This window comes from Notechis scutatus, chromosome 1 (assembly GCF_049901735.1).
Source record: "Notechis scutatus isolate UNSWTSFEM ecotype Mainland chromosome 1, rNotScu1.2, whole genome shotgun sequence".
NCBI lineage: Eukaryota > Metazoa > Chordata > Lepidosauria > Squamata > Elapidae > Notechis > Notechis scutatus.
This window is the reverse complement of record NC_142009.1, coordinates 111,458,487-111,475,148: the sequence shown is the minus strand read 5'-3', so window position 1 is coordinate 111,475,148 and position 16,662 is coordinate 111,458,487. Positions and strand designations below refer to the sequence as shown.

The 16,662-nt window shown below is 44.7% G+C and overlaps 1 protein-coding gene across 2 annotated transcripts in view; it reads right to left on the bottom strand.

The window, feature by feature from the left end:
- MMS22L (MMS22 like, DNA repair protein) overlaps nucleotides 1-16,662 on the bottom strand; it is a 91,797-nt gene that overhangs the window by 65,274 nt on the left and 9,861 nt on the right. For both annotated transcript variants that reach the window (XM_087943089.1, XM_026666588.2), the window contains exons 5-8: nucleotides 12,261-12,348; nucleotides 12,003-12,177; nucleotides 10,358-10,451; nucleotides 160-290 (exon numbers count right to left, since the gene is read on the bottom strand). In XM_087943089.1, the coding sequence (XP_087799215.1) occupies nucleotides 160-290; nucleotides 10,358-10,451; nucleotides 12,003-12,177; nucleotides 12,261-12,348 (488 nt within the window). The remainder of the gene's footprint in view (nucleotides 1-159; nucleotides 291-10,357; nucleotides 10,452-12,002; nucleotides 12,178-12,260; nucleotides 12,349-16,662) is intronic.

Genomic DNA, 16,662 nt, shown 5'->3' with positions numbered 1-16,662 from the left:
GGCAAATCAAATAAATAAATAAATAAATAAAATAAATAAATAAAAGCATTAAGATGAATTTATCTGGGAAATACTGTTTTAATATATATTAATAGATACATTTCTACTGTCTCAGAAATTTACGCAATATTACCATAATATTGAATTAAATGTCAATACCTTTGAATATCTCTTAACTGACAAACTTATCAGATCATACAAGAGGTTACCACAGTGATCTTCGAACAAACTGATATTGGTTAGATTTTCTCCAGTTAAATTTGTAAATCTGTGAGCATATATGGTTTGCCCTAGAAAATACAAATAAAAATCAAATTCATGTAGAAATATAAATATATCTTTTCAGTACAAAAATAAACAACTGTAAACTAAACCTACTGTCATTTTCTAAATTTATCATATAGAAAATCTCAAATTTGTATCGTTTGGATGTAACATTTGTGGGTGATCTTGGAGTAATCACACACTCTCTCTCTCAGCCCAACCCACCTCACAAAGTGGCGAACATACTTCGAATACACTTTACATTGTTGTGTAGAAAATATAATGCTCACCACCTTGAGTCATTTAAAAAAAACAATAAAAGGCTGCATACAAATAAATAAATGAAATAAAAAGTTGATATCACTGTATCTTTGCAGCAGGATGAAAATGTCCAATCCTGGTTCAGAAACAGGAATCTTATATCCTCTTTTAGATATGGATTCTTGTAGGGCCATTACAAATATTTAATTGCAAACCATTTCCTCCTTGCCCCCACCCCAAGAAAAAAGTTTTTTAAAATATTACATATCATACTTATCTATACAGGAAGCTTTATAGACTAAATTGGTCGTCATGAAATTAAAGCTGATTCCGTTACTATAGCTTCGTTAGTTTCCTCAAAGCATAATTAACTTTGGTCCAAAATTACTATCGCAACACACAGGAATCCCTTTACTCTACTTTCTCCTCCATCAGTGCATGCCTCAAATGGCCTCTGCAAGAATGCTATTTACATTTGATGATTGCCCAGGAACAGGGAAAGGAACAGGAATGTCATTGGCTATTAATGTTCAGTTAGGACTGAAGAGAGGGAAAGCATTGAGAAAGCACCACTGTATGCATAGGTAGGAAGGGAGCTTGGGAGATAGGATAATTATATCTGAAGGTGGTTTGAGTTCTCCATTTCCCCAACATTGCTGTTTCTTAGGCTGCTCTTGGTCCCCTTTTCTCTCTGACTACTGAAAGGAAACTCTAAAATTTAGAAGGGGGTATGAAAGCAATATTTGGAAGGAAGGCATGGCCTTGTAAACGGGTCCTCAGATTAAAAGCACCCCACACTAGCTTTTATTTCAAACTCTAATTTCATATTGTTAAATAATGTACAAAGAACACAATCTAGGATTAAGCATTGTAAAACATAATAAAGACTGATATAATGTTGAAAATACCTATGTTTTCTCCTTCAGCCACGTGTTAAATTAGCTCTCACAGTGAATCTGAACAAAATTTTCCTTCACACCTTCAGTGTGTGCCCAATTCAAAATATCACCCTCTTCCTATATTGTGCAACTCCAAGAACAAATATAAAGTAGTCCAAGTACACATAACATACATTGAGTAAATGTGAATAGGGTGCCTTGTTGTCTCTTAATTCATGCCTTTCAATCAATTATTAAATAAACTATTGGAAGTAGAGGGAGATATAGAGAAGTTAGAAATAAGTGGCATTCATCTATCATTCAGCAGCAAAGATTGACAGTACTCTACATCAGAGCTGAATGATGTCTGGTTACCACTGATCCCTTTAAAATGGAGTTGTCAATCAAGGAATTTTTTAAAAAAAATCTGAGTATATCTTTACGCTTCATTAGCTAGAGTAACCAGAATCTCTCAGAATAGCCATTTTTGACACTAGTGTATTTAGAATGAGTAATCCTAAACATTGTATTTTTTTTTAGATATTCTAAGAGAACTTGCATGAATAATTTTAAAAATACTGCAGCATAATCACATGTGACCACACATTACACTACGTGCCTTCAAAATATTTTTATAACTTCATTAATAAAGATAAAGATAACTGTTAAATTTAGAATGTAACATTAACAGACTGTTGAGCATGCAATTTGTGTAATGACCTTTTACCCTCTCAAAATACAATGAAAACAAAATGTATTTGTAAAGAATTAAGTTAGAAATTCCATCAAAATCAAAAGGACAGTAAGTGTTTATGGATTTTAAATCAATAGGACAAATAATAAATGGATAGATGCATTAATCTTTTAATTGATTTATAAATGAAATTTTGCTGTGAAATTATATAAATCAGTTGAGTTGTACATTGATTTTAAAAAATGGTGCTGCACAGATTAATCAATCTCATTAAGACAGTTTATAATTTATAATTTGAGGACTAAAAGATTATAGTTAAAAGAAATGAAGTAGAAATACCGTATTTTAGGAATCCCCAAACTGGTTACTTCAGAATATTGCCTGGATTTCAACATAATCTCATACTTCAATCTCCATAATTCCCTGCCATTTTTCTAATTTAGGATACCAGGAATTGAGATTGGGCGTTGGTTCTTACCTGATACGCCCCTTCTCGGCGAGCCGCGAGGAGCATCCAGAGACTGGGATGTGCTTCTGAGTCCTCTTCTTGCAGGCTGAGCTTTAGATGAGGAAACGCTCCGCCCCACGTGGTATCGCGCAGCGTCTCCCAGTTTTTGCGATAACGAGAAGAGAGGTTATTAATTCTATCTAATCTACTATTGGCTCCTTGGCTGAAGCAAGATTCCCCACCAGACGGAGAAATTAGGGTGGGGCTGGATGCTCCCGCGGCTCGCCGAGAAGGGGCGTATCAGTGTAAGAACCAACGCCCATTCTCCTCGAGCCGCTCGGAGCATCCAGAGACTGGGACATACCAAAGCTGGGCTGTCCCACGGTGGGACTCCGTCTGGCCCGAAGGCCCTCCGGATCACTGATGACCCTCTGTAAGACCCGTCGGCCAAAAGAGGCCTCCGCTGAGGCGTACGTATCTATTTTATAATGTCTGATAAACGGGACGGAGAGGACCAGGTGGCTGCCCGACAAATGTCAGCGATGGGGGCTTGTGTGGCCCAGGCCGCCGAGGTGGCTGCACTTCTGGTGGAATGGGCGGTTATTCCACCCGGAGCGGGCAGAGAATGGGAAAGGTAGCACCTCGCAATAGTAGCCCTGATCCAGCGACTGATGGTGGAAGGAGAAACCTGCCCCAGTGACCTGGGTTGAAAGGATAGGAAGAGGGATTCCGACCTTCGCATGGATTGAGTGCGCTTAATATATATACGCAAGGCCCTTCTAACATCTAGGGTGTGCCAGAGGACCTCCCTGCCCCTGGAGGGCCTAGGGCAAAAATTTGGTAGAACCAGTTCCTGTGACCTATGGAAGGGAGAGTTAACTTTGGGTAGGAATGTGGGGTCAGGACGAAGGACCACCCGATCAGCGTGGAATACACATAGATCGCTCCTAACTGACAAAGCTGCTATTTCCGAAACTCGACGAGCAGAAGTAATAGCTACTAGAAAAACTACCTTAAAGGTGAGAAACTGAAGGGATGAATCCCTCAAAGGTTCAACGGGGAACGTGTGAGAGAAACGAGGACCTTGTTGAGGTCCCATGTGGGGAACCTGTGAACAGTGGGAGGGCACAGGTTGGTGGCACCCCAAGGAAAGATCTAATTCGGGGGTGATGAGAAAGGGAACCGTAGTTATCACAGGAGACCACGGTTGAGAGGGCAGAAACTTGTCGTCTCAGGGTGTTAGGTGCAGAGCCCCTACGAAGGCCTTCCTGAAGAAAATCTAGGATCTGAGCCACAGAGGGAGAGAGGGGATCAACCTGAGACCCGCTACACCACTTGCAGAACCCCTTCCAAGTGGCATCATAAATTCGTGTAGTGGAAGGTCGCCTAGCGGCCAAAATAGTGTCGATGACTTGACTCGAGAGATTCTCACTAGTCAGACGGATCCGCTCAACCTCCAGACGGCTAACTGGAGCCATTGAGGCTCCGGATGCAGAAGGGGCCCCTGAGAGGGAGACCCTGTCCGGGGATCCTCCATGGGGCGCTACCGATAAATTGCGGAGATCCGCAAACCACGGTCGCCTGGGCCAATAGGGAGCCACCAGGAGAAGGTCTGCCCTCTCCTGAAGAAGTTTCTGTATTACTCTGGGAACTAACGGGAGCGGAGGGAAGGCATATAGGAGCCCTGGGGGCCATGGGCAGCGCAGAGCATTGTGATTCTCCGACCGGTGAGATGGATACCGGGAGAAGAACCGTGGAAGCTGAGTGTTGGACGGGGAGGCGAAGAGATCCACCACCGGAAGGCCGAATATTCTGGACGCTTCCTCGAATAGGGATGGATGGAGACGCCATTCTGCCTGGTCCACCGTGGCCCTGCTCAGCCAGTCCGCCTGAGTATTGTCTACTCCGGAGATGTGTTCGGCTTTTAGTGATAGGAGGTTGGATTCTGCCCAGCGCAAAGGCGCCGGCTTCCCTCATTAGCTGGATGGACTGGGTGCCGCCTTGCCTGTTGATATGGGCCTTGGCCGTGACGTTGTCCGTGAGAACGAGGACGTGATGTTTGCGGATCTGAGGAAAACTGCGCGGGGCCAGATGGACAGCGTGAAGCTCTAGCCAATTGATGCTGCACCTTTGCTCGGACGGCGACCATCTGCCCTGTGCCGAGAGCTAGTCGAGATGAGCGCCCAACCGGACAGGCTTGCGTCCGTAGTGACGGTGAGTCGTTGAGGTTCCGCGCAAGAGGTGGCCTCTGTTGATGGCGGATTGGTCCACCATAGAAGAGACGTGAGGACCCTTGGAGGGACCCTGACTCTGGCCTTCGAGTTGCTTCTTCCGGATCGTTGGAGCGGGAGCAGGAACCACTGGAGGGATCTGCTGTGTAGACGGGCCCAGGGAATAATAGAGATGCATGACACCATTTTGCCCAACAATTTAGAGAGGTCCAGTAAGGCCACCCTCCTTGAACGCCTGATCTGTTTGACCAGGGCTTGAATGCTAAGGAACCTCTCCTGGGAGAGGAAAACTCTTTGAGAAACCGAATCAATTATGGCACCCAAGTGGTTGATTCGGGTGGAAGGGGTAAGTTGGCTCTTTTGCCAATTGACTAGAAACCCGTGTGCCTGTAAGGTGGAGAGGGTGACCCTGGTATCTCTGACTGCCTGGGATTTGGACGGGATAGAATAAGGATATCGTCCAAGTAGCAGTGGAGGCGGACGGGAACGCTCCTGAGATGAGCCGCCAGGGCCGCCAGGACCTTGGTGAAGGTCCGGGGGCGAGGCCAGTCCAAAGGGAAGGGCCACGTATTGATAATGAAGGCTATTATGACAGAACCTGAGGAATTTGAAATGGGAAGGCCTGATTGGAATATGGAGGTATGCCTCCTAAAGATCTATGGAAGATAACCAGTCTCCCCGCCTGGTGCCTAAAAGAATTGATTGCAAAGTGTGCATTTTGAATCTACGCTGGATAAGGTGACGGTTGAGCCGTTTCAAGTCCAGGATGGCTCTCCAACCCCCAGAGTGTTTGGGCACCACAAAGAGATGGGAGTAAAACCCTTTCCTCTCTGATCCGGAGGGACAGGTTGAATGGCCTGGATGTCAAGAAGATGATGGATGGCTGCATCCATTAGTGCACGTTGGAGGGATCCTTGAGGAGGGGAGGGGAAGAAAAAATCAGGGGAGCGGACCTGAACTCCAGGGCGAGGCCAAACCTGATTGTGTCCCTAACCCATGCATCGGATGTGGATATGTCCCATTGGGCGGCGAAGGGCTGAGGCGGCCGCCAATGGGGGAGGAAGAGGCTCTACCTTCTGCGGTAGGGCCTTCCTCCCGATCCCGAAGGGTCTCTTGTAGCCGCCACCGCGTCTGGATCTGTCGCCCGGTCCGTGCGGTCCTGGGATCGGAAGGAAGGGGGTCTAGGGTATCTGGGCGGGAAGGGGGTTGGTAGAAGGGGCGTGGAAAGCTCCTCCGAAAGGGCTGAGAGCCCCTGGCCTCCGATCTTCGAAAAAGGGAGGGCAGATACTTTCTCTTACTGCGGCCCTCGACCAGCAGTGGTTCCAAAGCTGGGCCAAACAGTTTATCTCCCGTAATGGGAGCAGTGGCCAGCTTGACCTTATTCTTTACGTCCGCCTGCCAGTGTTTGAGCCATAGCATGCGTCAGCCGTGACGTGCGACGTGATGGCCCTGGAAGAAAATTTTACCGACTGGTAAGTGGCGTCCAGCCGAGAACTCGGCTGCAGCCACTAACTTCGCTATATCCTGGTGAGCTCTGAGATTGGAAGCAGGGATGTGGTCCTTGAGCTGGCGTAGCCAGCGGATAGAGGACCTCGTGAAAATGAGGCGGCCGTAGCTGATTTAATGGCCCAGGCGTCAGATAGGTGAGCCCTGCGTAGCGCCTGCTCCGCCCGCCTGTCCTCAGGTTTCAAGGCCTCTAGGGCCTCACTAGGGGTAGAGGAGGAGGCTAGACCCACAATGGGGTCATCAACCTCCGGGATATTCAGAAGGTTAGACAGAGCCGAATCGAGATTAAAGAATCTCTTGTCTTGGCTAGAGGGAGTGGGAGGGGTCCCTGAGGAGGTAAGTTGCTTCGCTACCAGATCTACGAAGATGGGAGGGGATGGGATGACCTCAGCTTCCACCACTGGTTGGGTGAAAATGGAGTCTTCCGGGCCCTCTGGGACAGGGGGGTTTCTGCAGTGGACTGGGAAAGAAGGCCAGAGACATTCTTGGCCTTAAGGAGGAGGGACTTGAACATATGCGGTTTGAACAGCCCCCAAAGGAGGGTTGGTCGGGGAAGGGTCCTCGTCCTCCGACATCTCCCCCTCCATGATGTCAGCCTCTAAGAGGGGTTCACTGTAGCGGAGGATCCCATCCGGGAATCCTCTTCCTCCTCCCTGAAATCCCCAAAGTCCCCTTCCTCCTCCACCTGGGCCCCAATCGGAGGAGGGCTGTCCCTCTGAGAGAGTACCTGATCAACTGGGGGACCGGTTGTGGAAGGATCTGATTGATATCGAGTCGTGCTCGGAGGCTCGCGGAGAGAAGCCTGATCTTGTCATGTGTTGTAGTCCCTCTGCTATGCCCTGGCGGATGGCTGATTCCATCCAAGCCCTGATGTGAGGTGGAACCTCGGAGGTAGAGGGTTCATCGTGGCGCAGACCAGCGGCTGTGGGTGTAAAGGTGGCTTCGGGGTCCGTCTGGTCGGAGGTCCGGGGTCGGAAGACCCTGGCGAACTGCGCCTAGGTAGGGAAGAGGGGTCTGAGGGGAGAGATTGAGCAGAGGTAGAAGGGTTTGGAGGAGGAGGTATTGACGGCTCCGAGCGGGACTCCCTTGAACGCCGGTCAAACTCTTTTTCCAACGCTTGTGGCGCCTTAAGGCGTCACGTTGGGCGGCCTTGGAAGGTTCCTTGTCCTGTCTAGAGCCCTTAGGTTCCTTGTCCTGCCTGCGCAAGTAGTGGGACTTTGCCTTAGCCTTCAAAGAAGGACGTTTAGAGGGATTGTCGTCTGCCATGTTAGATACAAATACTAGCAAAGGCGGTTGGCTCGCCCAGATCAGGCCTGGATGAGGCCGGGTGAAGGTGAAGCTGGCCCTCTCCCTTTTGGAATTTGTTGTGTACAGAGATAACAGTAAGGTATCTAAGAAATATAGTATGTACAGAAAATAGATACTCTAATTGTAATTCTTCCTTTTCGTTTTGATTGATTTTTATCTTTATTATGCTTTTGTACCAAATGTATATACAGGTTATCCGTATATATTTATATATCTACTGAAAAAATATTATTGTACAAGACAAAAATTATTATTATTATTATTATTATTATTATTATTATTATTATTATTATTATTATTATTATTATTATTATTATTATTATTAATATATTCCTTTTGTATTTGTATTAAGTATATATATATATAGATAGATTTTTTTTTTTTTAAACAGTAACCGTAACAGTGAGAACTTCGTATATCTCAGTACAGGCCAATCAGTCAAATAAACACCTGAGGCCTATGGTAGAAGAAAGAGCCTCTGGCAGCAGGCCTCCAGACAAGAAAAATAAAACCGGAGGGGGCTGCAACTTCGCCCGAAAACGGGCTGCGGGAGGCCAACAAGTAATAAAAGAGCCAGCCAGGTGGAAGAAATGGGCAGCTAAGCTTTGACCCAAGGCCTGGGGCTCCAATTCACCGCAGCTAAAGAAATTCAAAATGGCGCCCGACCACGATGCGGAGCCAAAATGGCGGCCCGCAAGCTGAACCGTCGGGACGCTCGGGACGGAAAGGGAGGGCTTTGCTGGTCAGCTCAGCGCCTAGGGCCCTACGGGCGATGACCCTCCCGATCGGTGTTTAAGGTGGGGGGAATCCAGCAGTAAAGAAAACGCGTGCCACGAGGCAGCGCGGAGGCAGCGGCGATCTGATAAGGGTGGGGGGGTCGCGCTATCGCGCTGCGAGCCCGCAGCTTTGCCCCAAGGACGGGGAAAATTTTCCCTTAAGTCCAGACCCTTTGCGCAGGAGGAGGAAGGAAAGGCAAACCTTATCAAGACGAGAGGGTTGTAATAGGAAAGAAATGTGCGATCAGCCAAGGAGCTCTCTGAAAACACAGCCTGACTCTTCGAGGCTGAGCAAAAGACTGGGGAGACGCTGCGCGATACCACGTGAGGGGGCGGAGCGTTTCCTCATCTAAAGCTCAGCCTGCAAGAAGAGGACTCAGAAGCACATCCCAGTCTCTGGATGCTCCGAGCGGCTCGAGGGAGAATTATCATATTCTGGCAGGCACCAGGATGAGGAAGACTAATCTTCCCAATCACCAGATATCCACATAAGACGTAATCCGATTTTTTCTGTTTTATTTAGTTCCATAGTTTAAAAACATGTTTGGACTTTTCCCCTAAATAGCAAAAAGTAACAGGAAGCACTATATTTCAGTTTCTCTTTTATTTCTTAGTGAATTACTTAGAAATATTTTACTGCACCTCCGTGAATCTTAAATTCATTTGTTATTGAATAGTGTTAACAACCATTGTGTAAGGTCTTAATAGAGCTGTGGGCAAAATGAACAGCTGTAACAATTGAAACTATAAATAAATAAATGCAAGTATTTTAAACCCCAATTTTGCAAACAAAAGTAAACAAACTCATCAAACTGTAGTATACTTAAATGAGTGTTTCCCATTATATCTGAAAATTTGAATTTTTAATTTTAATGTCAACTTGCTAAAACCTGGACCATGAAGTCCTAGTTTAAGAATCTTAATAGATCCACCAGCTACAAACCAAAATCCCAGAGTTAATGGAAGTACCACATTTAAAAATATGAAGATAGATGTAAGAATGTCAGTATGTAGAGAGAGCAAAGGATGAAGATGCCTGATATCAGTAATGCAGCTCACAACTTCTCCCCTTCTTTTTGCAGATTGCCTCGCTTTTCTTGTTTGTCCACCCTGTCCTACACATAAGGAGGCATCACAACAGAGCAAATGCTGTAATCTCTGAGTTAAGAGGCAGAGCCCACTAATTAAAACTAAGCTTAATTTTGTCATTGAAAATTGTGCAGTTAATCCTTGAGGTGTGACCATTTGTTCAGAGACTAAACTGTCCCTAAATCGTTCAGGGACACTGAATGATTGGTGGTTATACCCAGTCCCTAAACATATAGCTGTTGCTGCATCTCCAAAATCGAAATTTGGGCATTTGGCAGCCCTCCAGCATTTATGACTCCAGGCATTTCCATCTATCTATCTCCCCTCATCTCTGCTGGCTCTGCCACCCTTACACCTCCAGATAACCTTCATTGTCTTCTTGCTGCCTCCGTTGAGACAACAGCTAACCTTTTTCTTAGGCAACTGCTGACCAGCTTCTTCTCGAGGTCATGTTGATCTCTTGTCCAAATTGTGCATAGCCTATTGGAGGGGTTTTGGAAAGCAGATTGTGTTGGCCAGGTCGGCTGTGGCAGAGGCAGAGGCAGAGAAGTGTAAGGTGGCCAAAAGGGAAGTGATGGGGAGAGGTAGGCAGATGGGTGAGTTGAAAAGGCGGCAATCCCTTATCTTACCAATCCCTTATCTTATCTTATCTTATCCCACCATCTTACTTACTTGGGGCTGGGAGGGATCAAATCAGGAGTAATTTGGATCAGGTAGGATCCTTGGCTAACAACTGCTGGCATCTACACATTTTCATAATATTAAATACACTTCTTTATGAAGACTACAGAATATGAGCTCTCCTTGAGATTATTGTTTTAGCAATTACTTGCATGTATTTTATTTATCTTTCCAAATCCCAACATACAAATAACACAAAAGAGATAAATAAAGTGACTCACTTTGCATCTTTTCACCAAGAAGATGTTGGATTTCCAACACAGACCAGTGAATGTCTATGTACAGATGCAGCAAGTGCCATGATGGAGGAAATAACTACATTAAAATATCCAAGAAAAATACTATATGTTATATTTTATTTTATATACATGTGCAGAATACACTGTGACATATCAAGATTTTAAAATGAACTGGCCTTCCATGTGTTGGAAACTGATAATAAATGTAGTAGGGTACAAGTAATATTATGGTATTAAAATGATGCCAAATATTGTCACTTTTAACAGATCTCAACAGGCAAAAGACAATTTAATAACAAAAACTGTAAGGCCCTCTTATTACTAGTGTAAATAGGTATCCAGTCATTTTAAAATTATAGCACCACTACAAGTAGTCCTCATTTAGGAACAACTGGGACTGGCAACTTGGTAGTTAAGCAAAGAAGTCATTAAGTGAAATTGCAACTATGCTTACAATCCTACTTCTGTTTCCTTTACTTTATAGACCTGTGAAGCTCATAAATATGAAAACTGGTCGCAAAGTTACATTTTCAACACCATTATAATTGCAGTCACTAAACAAGGCAGTTGTTAAATGAAAACTCCCTATATATGTAGTGTATTTTTATCTCCTTTTTACCCTCAGGAATGTTTTTCATTTTTATCTCAGCATACATATAAACTATAATATTCTGAATTTCCCGTATATCCAATAGTAATGATTTAATATACTATGAGATGAGAACATCTTGTTTTTGGAAACAATAATGGGCAATTCAATCTGAGTTCAGGGAAAGTGTGGGGATATAAAGTACTTTTGGTACTTTTATACAGGTCAAGTACACTGTCCTATGGAAGTAGGATTCTCCATCTTACTAGCCACAGAGAAACTTTTGGAAAATTTCCTAAAATAGTGGAGGAGAAAACAAAGAACAAACTGAACTTGGATTGGGACTTTGGGAACTGAATAAAAATAATGAGCAAAGACACAAATCCCCCATAACACCCATGAGCCACAGTGGCACAGTGATTAGAGTGCAGTACTGCAGGCTACTTCTGCTTACTGCCAGCTGCCTGCAATTTGACAGTTCAAATCTCACCAGGCTCAAGGTTGACTCAGCCTTCCATCCTTCCGAGGTGGGTAAAATGAGGACTCAGATTGTTGGGGACAATAGGCTGACTCTGTAAACTGCTTTGAGAGGGCTGTAAAGCACTGTAAAGTGGTATATAAGTCTAAGTGCTATTGCTATTGCTATTCCTAAAGACACATGTATTCTAGAAGGCAGATATCCCAACGTACAGTATCTCACACACATGCATACTAGAGACAAAATCTTCCCCAGATTCAGAATTGATGGGGAAGAAAGACCAGTACCTGTGTATGAAGTTCAACAGACTAGATGAGAAACTTCCTGGGGGTTGGCCTACAAGTTAGAGATCTTCCATATCTATGCCAAGAGATAAGCCCTAGAAACATCACCTCTTAGGTCATCACTTTGATAATGGTACTGACTTTCTGCCATATCTTATAGCATTCCCCTTTGGCTTCCCATCAATGTTCTAACAATTACAAATAATATATTCTGTATTTCTCCATGATCCTCATGTTTGATAATATTACTTATAAAGAAAAAAAAAAACAGACAACCTTTGCTTGAGGCAGAATGGCATTTCCTTCTAGAATGCAAGCAGGGAGATCATATAGGTGGCCAATATGCAACGTCAAAGAATGGAGTTCTTCAACAATCAAGGAAGGGAGTTGTGCTTCTTGCTTTTCATAAGGATGGAACAACTCATCTTCTGTTTCATGTGGTTCCAGATACCTGAAGAAATTCATGGAGACATAGTACCACACAACATAAAATATACAGAATGGATGAAACGGGACTTATGTTTGACATCTCACCTGAAGATGAAAACTTTCACATATTGCAGGAACTCAACACATTTTTGTCTCATATTATGTGCTTCTAAGTGACGGTTTGCAGCTTGACCTGAAATAAATTAGAAATTAAGGGTGGGCTCTTAAGGGGTTCGTGCACTACACAATTTTACTTGATGTTCACATTAAGGGTGAACCACCATACATATTATAATTGCATAGTTTGAATATCTGTAGCTTGGGTGTAGTACAAGGGTGAAGGTTCATTCTCCAAGTGTGTGGGTTGGTTTCTAAATGTTTCGTTACCAGATAACATCTTCAGCAGAGTTTAGGGGATGTCAGTGTCAGTGTTCTTCTGTTTATCAGGGCTTCAGGTGTAGGTATGTCAATCACAAGACCATCACTAGACACACTGAAATGTTCAGAAACCACCCCACAAGCTTGGAGAATGAACCTTCACCCTCACATATAATCATAATTGTATATTAAGGGGACACCCACCCCTGAGCTGAATCATCTACACAAGTTTAACAAGAATAAGACAATTCATAAACCAGGGGTTTAAACTGTGAATTGCGACCTCTTAGGATGCCGTGAACAAATTTGCACATTTTGGCACGTGCGCCAAAGCTAGAAGCCCATCCTGAACTTCTTAAAAAGTGAACTTTTTCCCGTTCTGCCTAGACAGACTGGCTGAGGTTTTCCCAAGGAAAACAAAATCTGGGCTGTGGTTCACCACTGTCTAGGTTTTCCTAAACAAGAGTACAAATGGTTAAGAAAAAGAGTCTCTCCCTTCTCTTAAGTCCTGAAGGAGCTTTCTGGAATAAAGCACAATGGGTGAACCACTTTGGCAAGTGAAGGGAAAATGGAAAACAGAGGGAGAAGGAAAAAATGGGGGACATGGAGGGGAGGGGAAGATGTCAGACAAGGCAATCACCCTTAGCAAGGATGGGACTCCCTTTACATTCTCTGCAAAAAGTTCAAGTTTTGTCTCATCTGTTCTTGCCCTGGGCTACTTCGCCTTTCCCCAACACTCCGCACTTGGCCACGGCAGGGAGCCTGAACCCAAGCAGCCCACTTTCCCAAGGCAAGACAGTTAAAATCCATATTATACACATTGTGTATCTCTTGGAAAAGCCTTATAAGACAGAAGCTGAAAAAGACACAGGCAGAGGGAAAATGGCTTCTTTGTACATTTTCACATACATACAAACTGGATCAAAGCAGGCATCAGTTCAGAGACAAGAAGACACTGGGGCTAAGCCTTTCCTTCCAGGCTTTGCGAACCAATAAAGACATGCCCTTTTTGTTTTGCTTGTTTTAGTGTCTATTATGAAAAGTTAAAGAACTTAGCCATTTCACAACCTGGCAGTGTCCAGGTGTGTTGGATTACAGTATAGATCAGTCATTCTGTGCCCACAATTTCTCAATGGTGGGCCAGGGGAAAGTTTGTATGCATGTATCTCATGTATGCATGAGAATATTACTATCCAACCAGATGGCACAGAAGGGAAAAGATGATCTATCTATCTATCTATCTATCTATCTATCTATCTATCTATCTATCTATCTATCTATCTATCTATCTATCTATCTATCTACCTATTCACCCACCCACCCCACCGACCCACCCATCATCTATCAATCTATCCATCTATCCTGCCTTTATTACTTTTTAAGTAGCTCAAGGTGGTGAACATATATAATATTCTTTCCTCTTCCTATTCTCCCCATAATAATAATTCTGTGAGGTGAATTGGGCTTAAAGAGAACGACTGGTTCAAAGTCACCCAGCCAGTTTTTCATCCCCAATCAGGACCAGAACACACAATCTCCTGGTTTCTAGGCCAGCTCCTTAAACACAATATACAAATGGATTTTTCTCTGATGGTTGTGATGGAGCTGTTCAAATATATTTTTGTGTCAGGATTGGAGGGCCCATTGCCCACAGTTTCCTTTATCCTTCACTATTAGCCATATTGGTGGGATACTAATGGAAATTTTAATTTAGCAACATCTGGAGCATCACAGCTTCTTAATCTCATATTCGTCTCAGAGCCTATATGTATGTATCTTTAAAGGCATTTATGAAGCTTTTGCTTTATGGCTGCCCACTCAGAATATGCTATGCGTTTTAAGGAACTGGCAACCTCTTTATCAAGCAAAAAGTATAATTGTATTTAAATGACTAATATTTTGCTCACATTGCCTGATATTGAAAACATGAAGTATCAAATCAGCTGTCAAAATTTCTATTAGATTGTTTGGATTACTGCACTGCTTTTGAGATTTTAGTTTTTTTAAAAAATAGGGATGTGAAATTTGTTATGTATACCACACAGCATCAAGATGATAATATTTCTGTTGCTTTCCCCACTCTCTTTCTGTCCCAGAAGAAACATTATGCTACACACAAACACATATATAGTATATTTAAACATATATCCAGATACATTTAAAAATATATCCAGAAAAATAATTTCTTAAAAACAACTGAAAATTCCTCAGTCAAAATGTGTCTCCCACATTTAAGGGTAAAGTGAAAAACAAATACGTATCTGATTATTTTTCTGGATAGCCAGAATGGCCGTTGGTAGAAGTTACCCTGAACGCCCTTTCTATCTATGCTGCGAGAGAGCCCAGGATGGGTTGACTCCTTCCTATGATGTCATTTAGCTGAGTCTGTACTAAGATATAAAAGCCAGCCCCCGGAAGAGACCCCAGCTTTGGCGAAGATACTTGACAGGCTGAAAGGTGTCTCTGAAAGCACAAATGAATACAGAAATATGACTTACCCTCTCCAGACAAATCAAGGGAGGGGCTGGGCTCTCTCGCAGCATAGATAGAAAGGGCGTTCAGGGTAACTTCTACTAACGCCCATTCTCCTCCATGCTGCATCGAGAGCCCAGGATGGGACATACCAAAGCTTGCATGTCCACGGGTGGGTCCTCGTCCGGCTCATCACACCGACTGTTGAACCACTCGTTGAAGCACCCGTCTGCCGAAGACTGCAGTTGCCGAGGCAAAGACATCCAGACGGTAGTATCTGATGAAAGGAGACGGAGATGTCCACGTGGCCGCCCGACAGATCTCCTCCAAGGGTGCTTGGGTCGCCCAGGCAGCCGAAGTGGCCGCGTTTCTGGTAGAGTGTGCCATCAGACCTCGAGGAACTGGAAGGGCCGCAGCTTTGTAGGCCTGCTCAATGCAAGATCTGACCCACCTGCTAATAGTAAGAAGAGGCCTTGTGCCCCAAGTGAGAAGGGAAAAGGAAACAAAATGGCTTCAGACTTCCTGAAGGAGGAAGTGCGCTTAATGTATATTCTAAGAGCCCTACCTACATCTAGAGAGTGCCACTGCTGCTCTAAGTCATGGTGCGGGAGGGGGCAGAAGCCAGGCAACATAATGTCCTGGGACCTGTGAAACAGGTGTTAACCCTCAATAAATGACTGAGGACAACCCTATCATCGTGAAAGGAACAAAGGTCCTTTCTGATGAAAAGAGCAGCGAGCTCGGATACCCATCTGGCTGAAGTGATGGAAACGGGGAACACTACCTTCAGAGTCAGGAAACGGAGAAACAATGTTCTAAGGGGTTCAAAAGGGGGCTTTGTAAGGGCATAAAGGACCACATGAAGATCCCAGGAAGGATACCTGTGATACCTGTGCAGGTTGGAAGTCCCTTTCGAAAACCTCCTGACTGAAGGGTGATGGGATAAGGAAGGAAGCGAACCCCATGAAAGAACCAAGGAGAGGGCCTCAACCTGCCTGCATAAAGGTGTTGGGGGCCAAACCTTTCTCCAGATCATGCTGAAGGAATTTAAGAACCTCTGCCAACTGGGCTAAAGCGGGAGAGAGAGACCCTCCCTAAGGCACCATCGGGAAGGGCCTTCCAGGTGGCATCATAGATGCGCCTTGTGGGAGGCTTGCGAGATGCCAGGATAGTGATGATGACCCTTTCAGGAAGATCAGCCACCTCTAGCCGCTGCCGCTCAAGTGCCACATGGTCAGCTTGAGCCACTGGGGCTCCGGGTGGAGCAGAATCCCCTGATGAAGGGAGATTAGATGGGCTGGGATCCTCCAAGGAGAAGCCACTGACAGGTTGACCAGGTCCGCAAACCAGGGCATCCTTGGCCAATAGGGTGCCAGGAGGAGGAGCTCCGCTCGTTCCTCCAACATCTTCCGAATTACTGCCGGAATGATGGGAGCAAGGGAAAGGCATAGAGGAGACTTTTGGGCCATCTGCACCGAAGGGCATTGGTCCCCTCCGCTCCCTGGCAAGGAAACCTGGTGAAGAATCTGGTGACCTGGGCAATTTGAGGAATGGAGAAGATCCACCTCTGGCGTTCTGAATCTGAGGGAAAGGTCCCTGAATAGAGAAGGAGGAATAGACCATTCTGCCTGGTTGACTAGGCTCCTGCTGAGCCAGT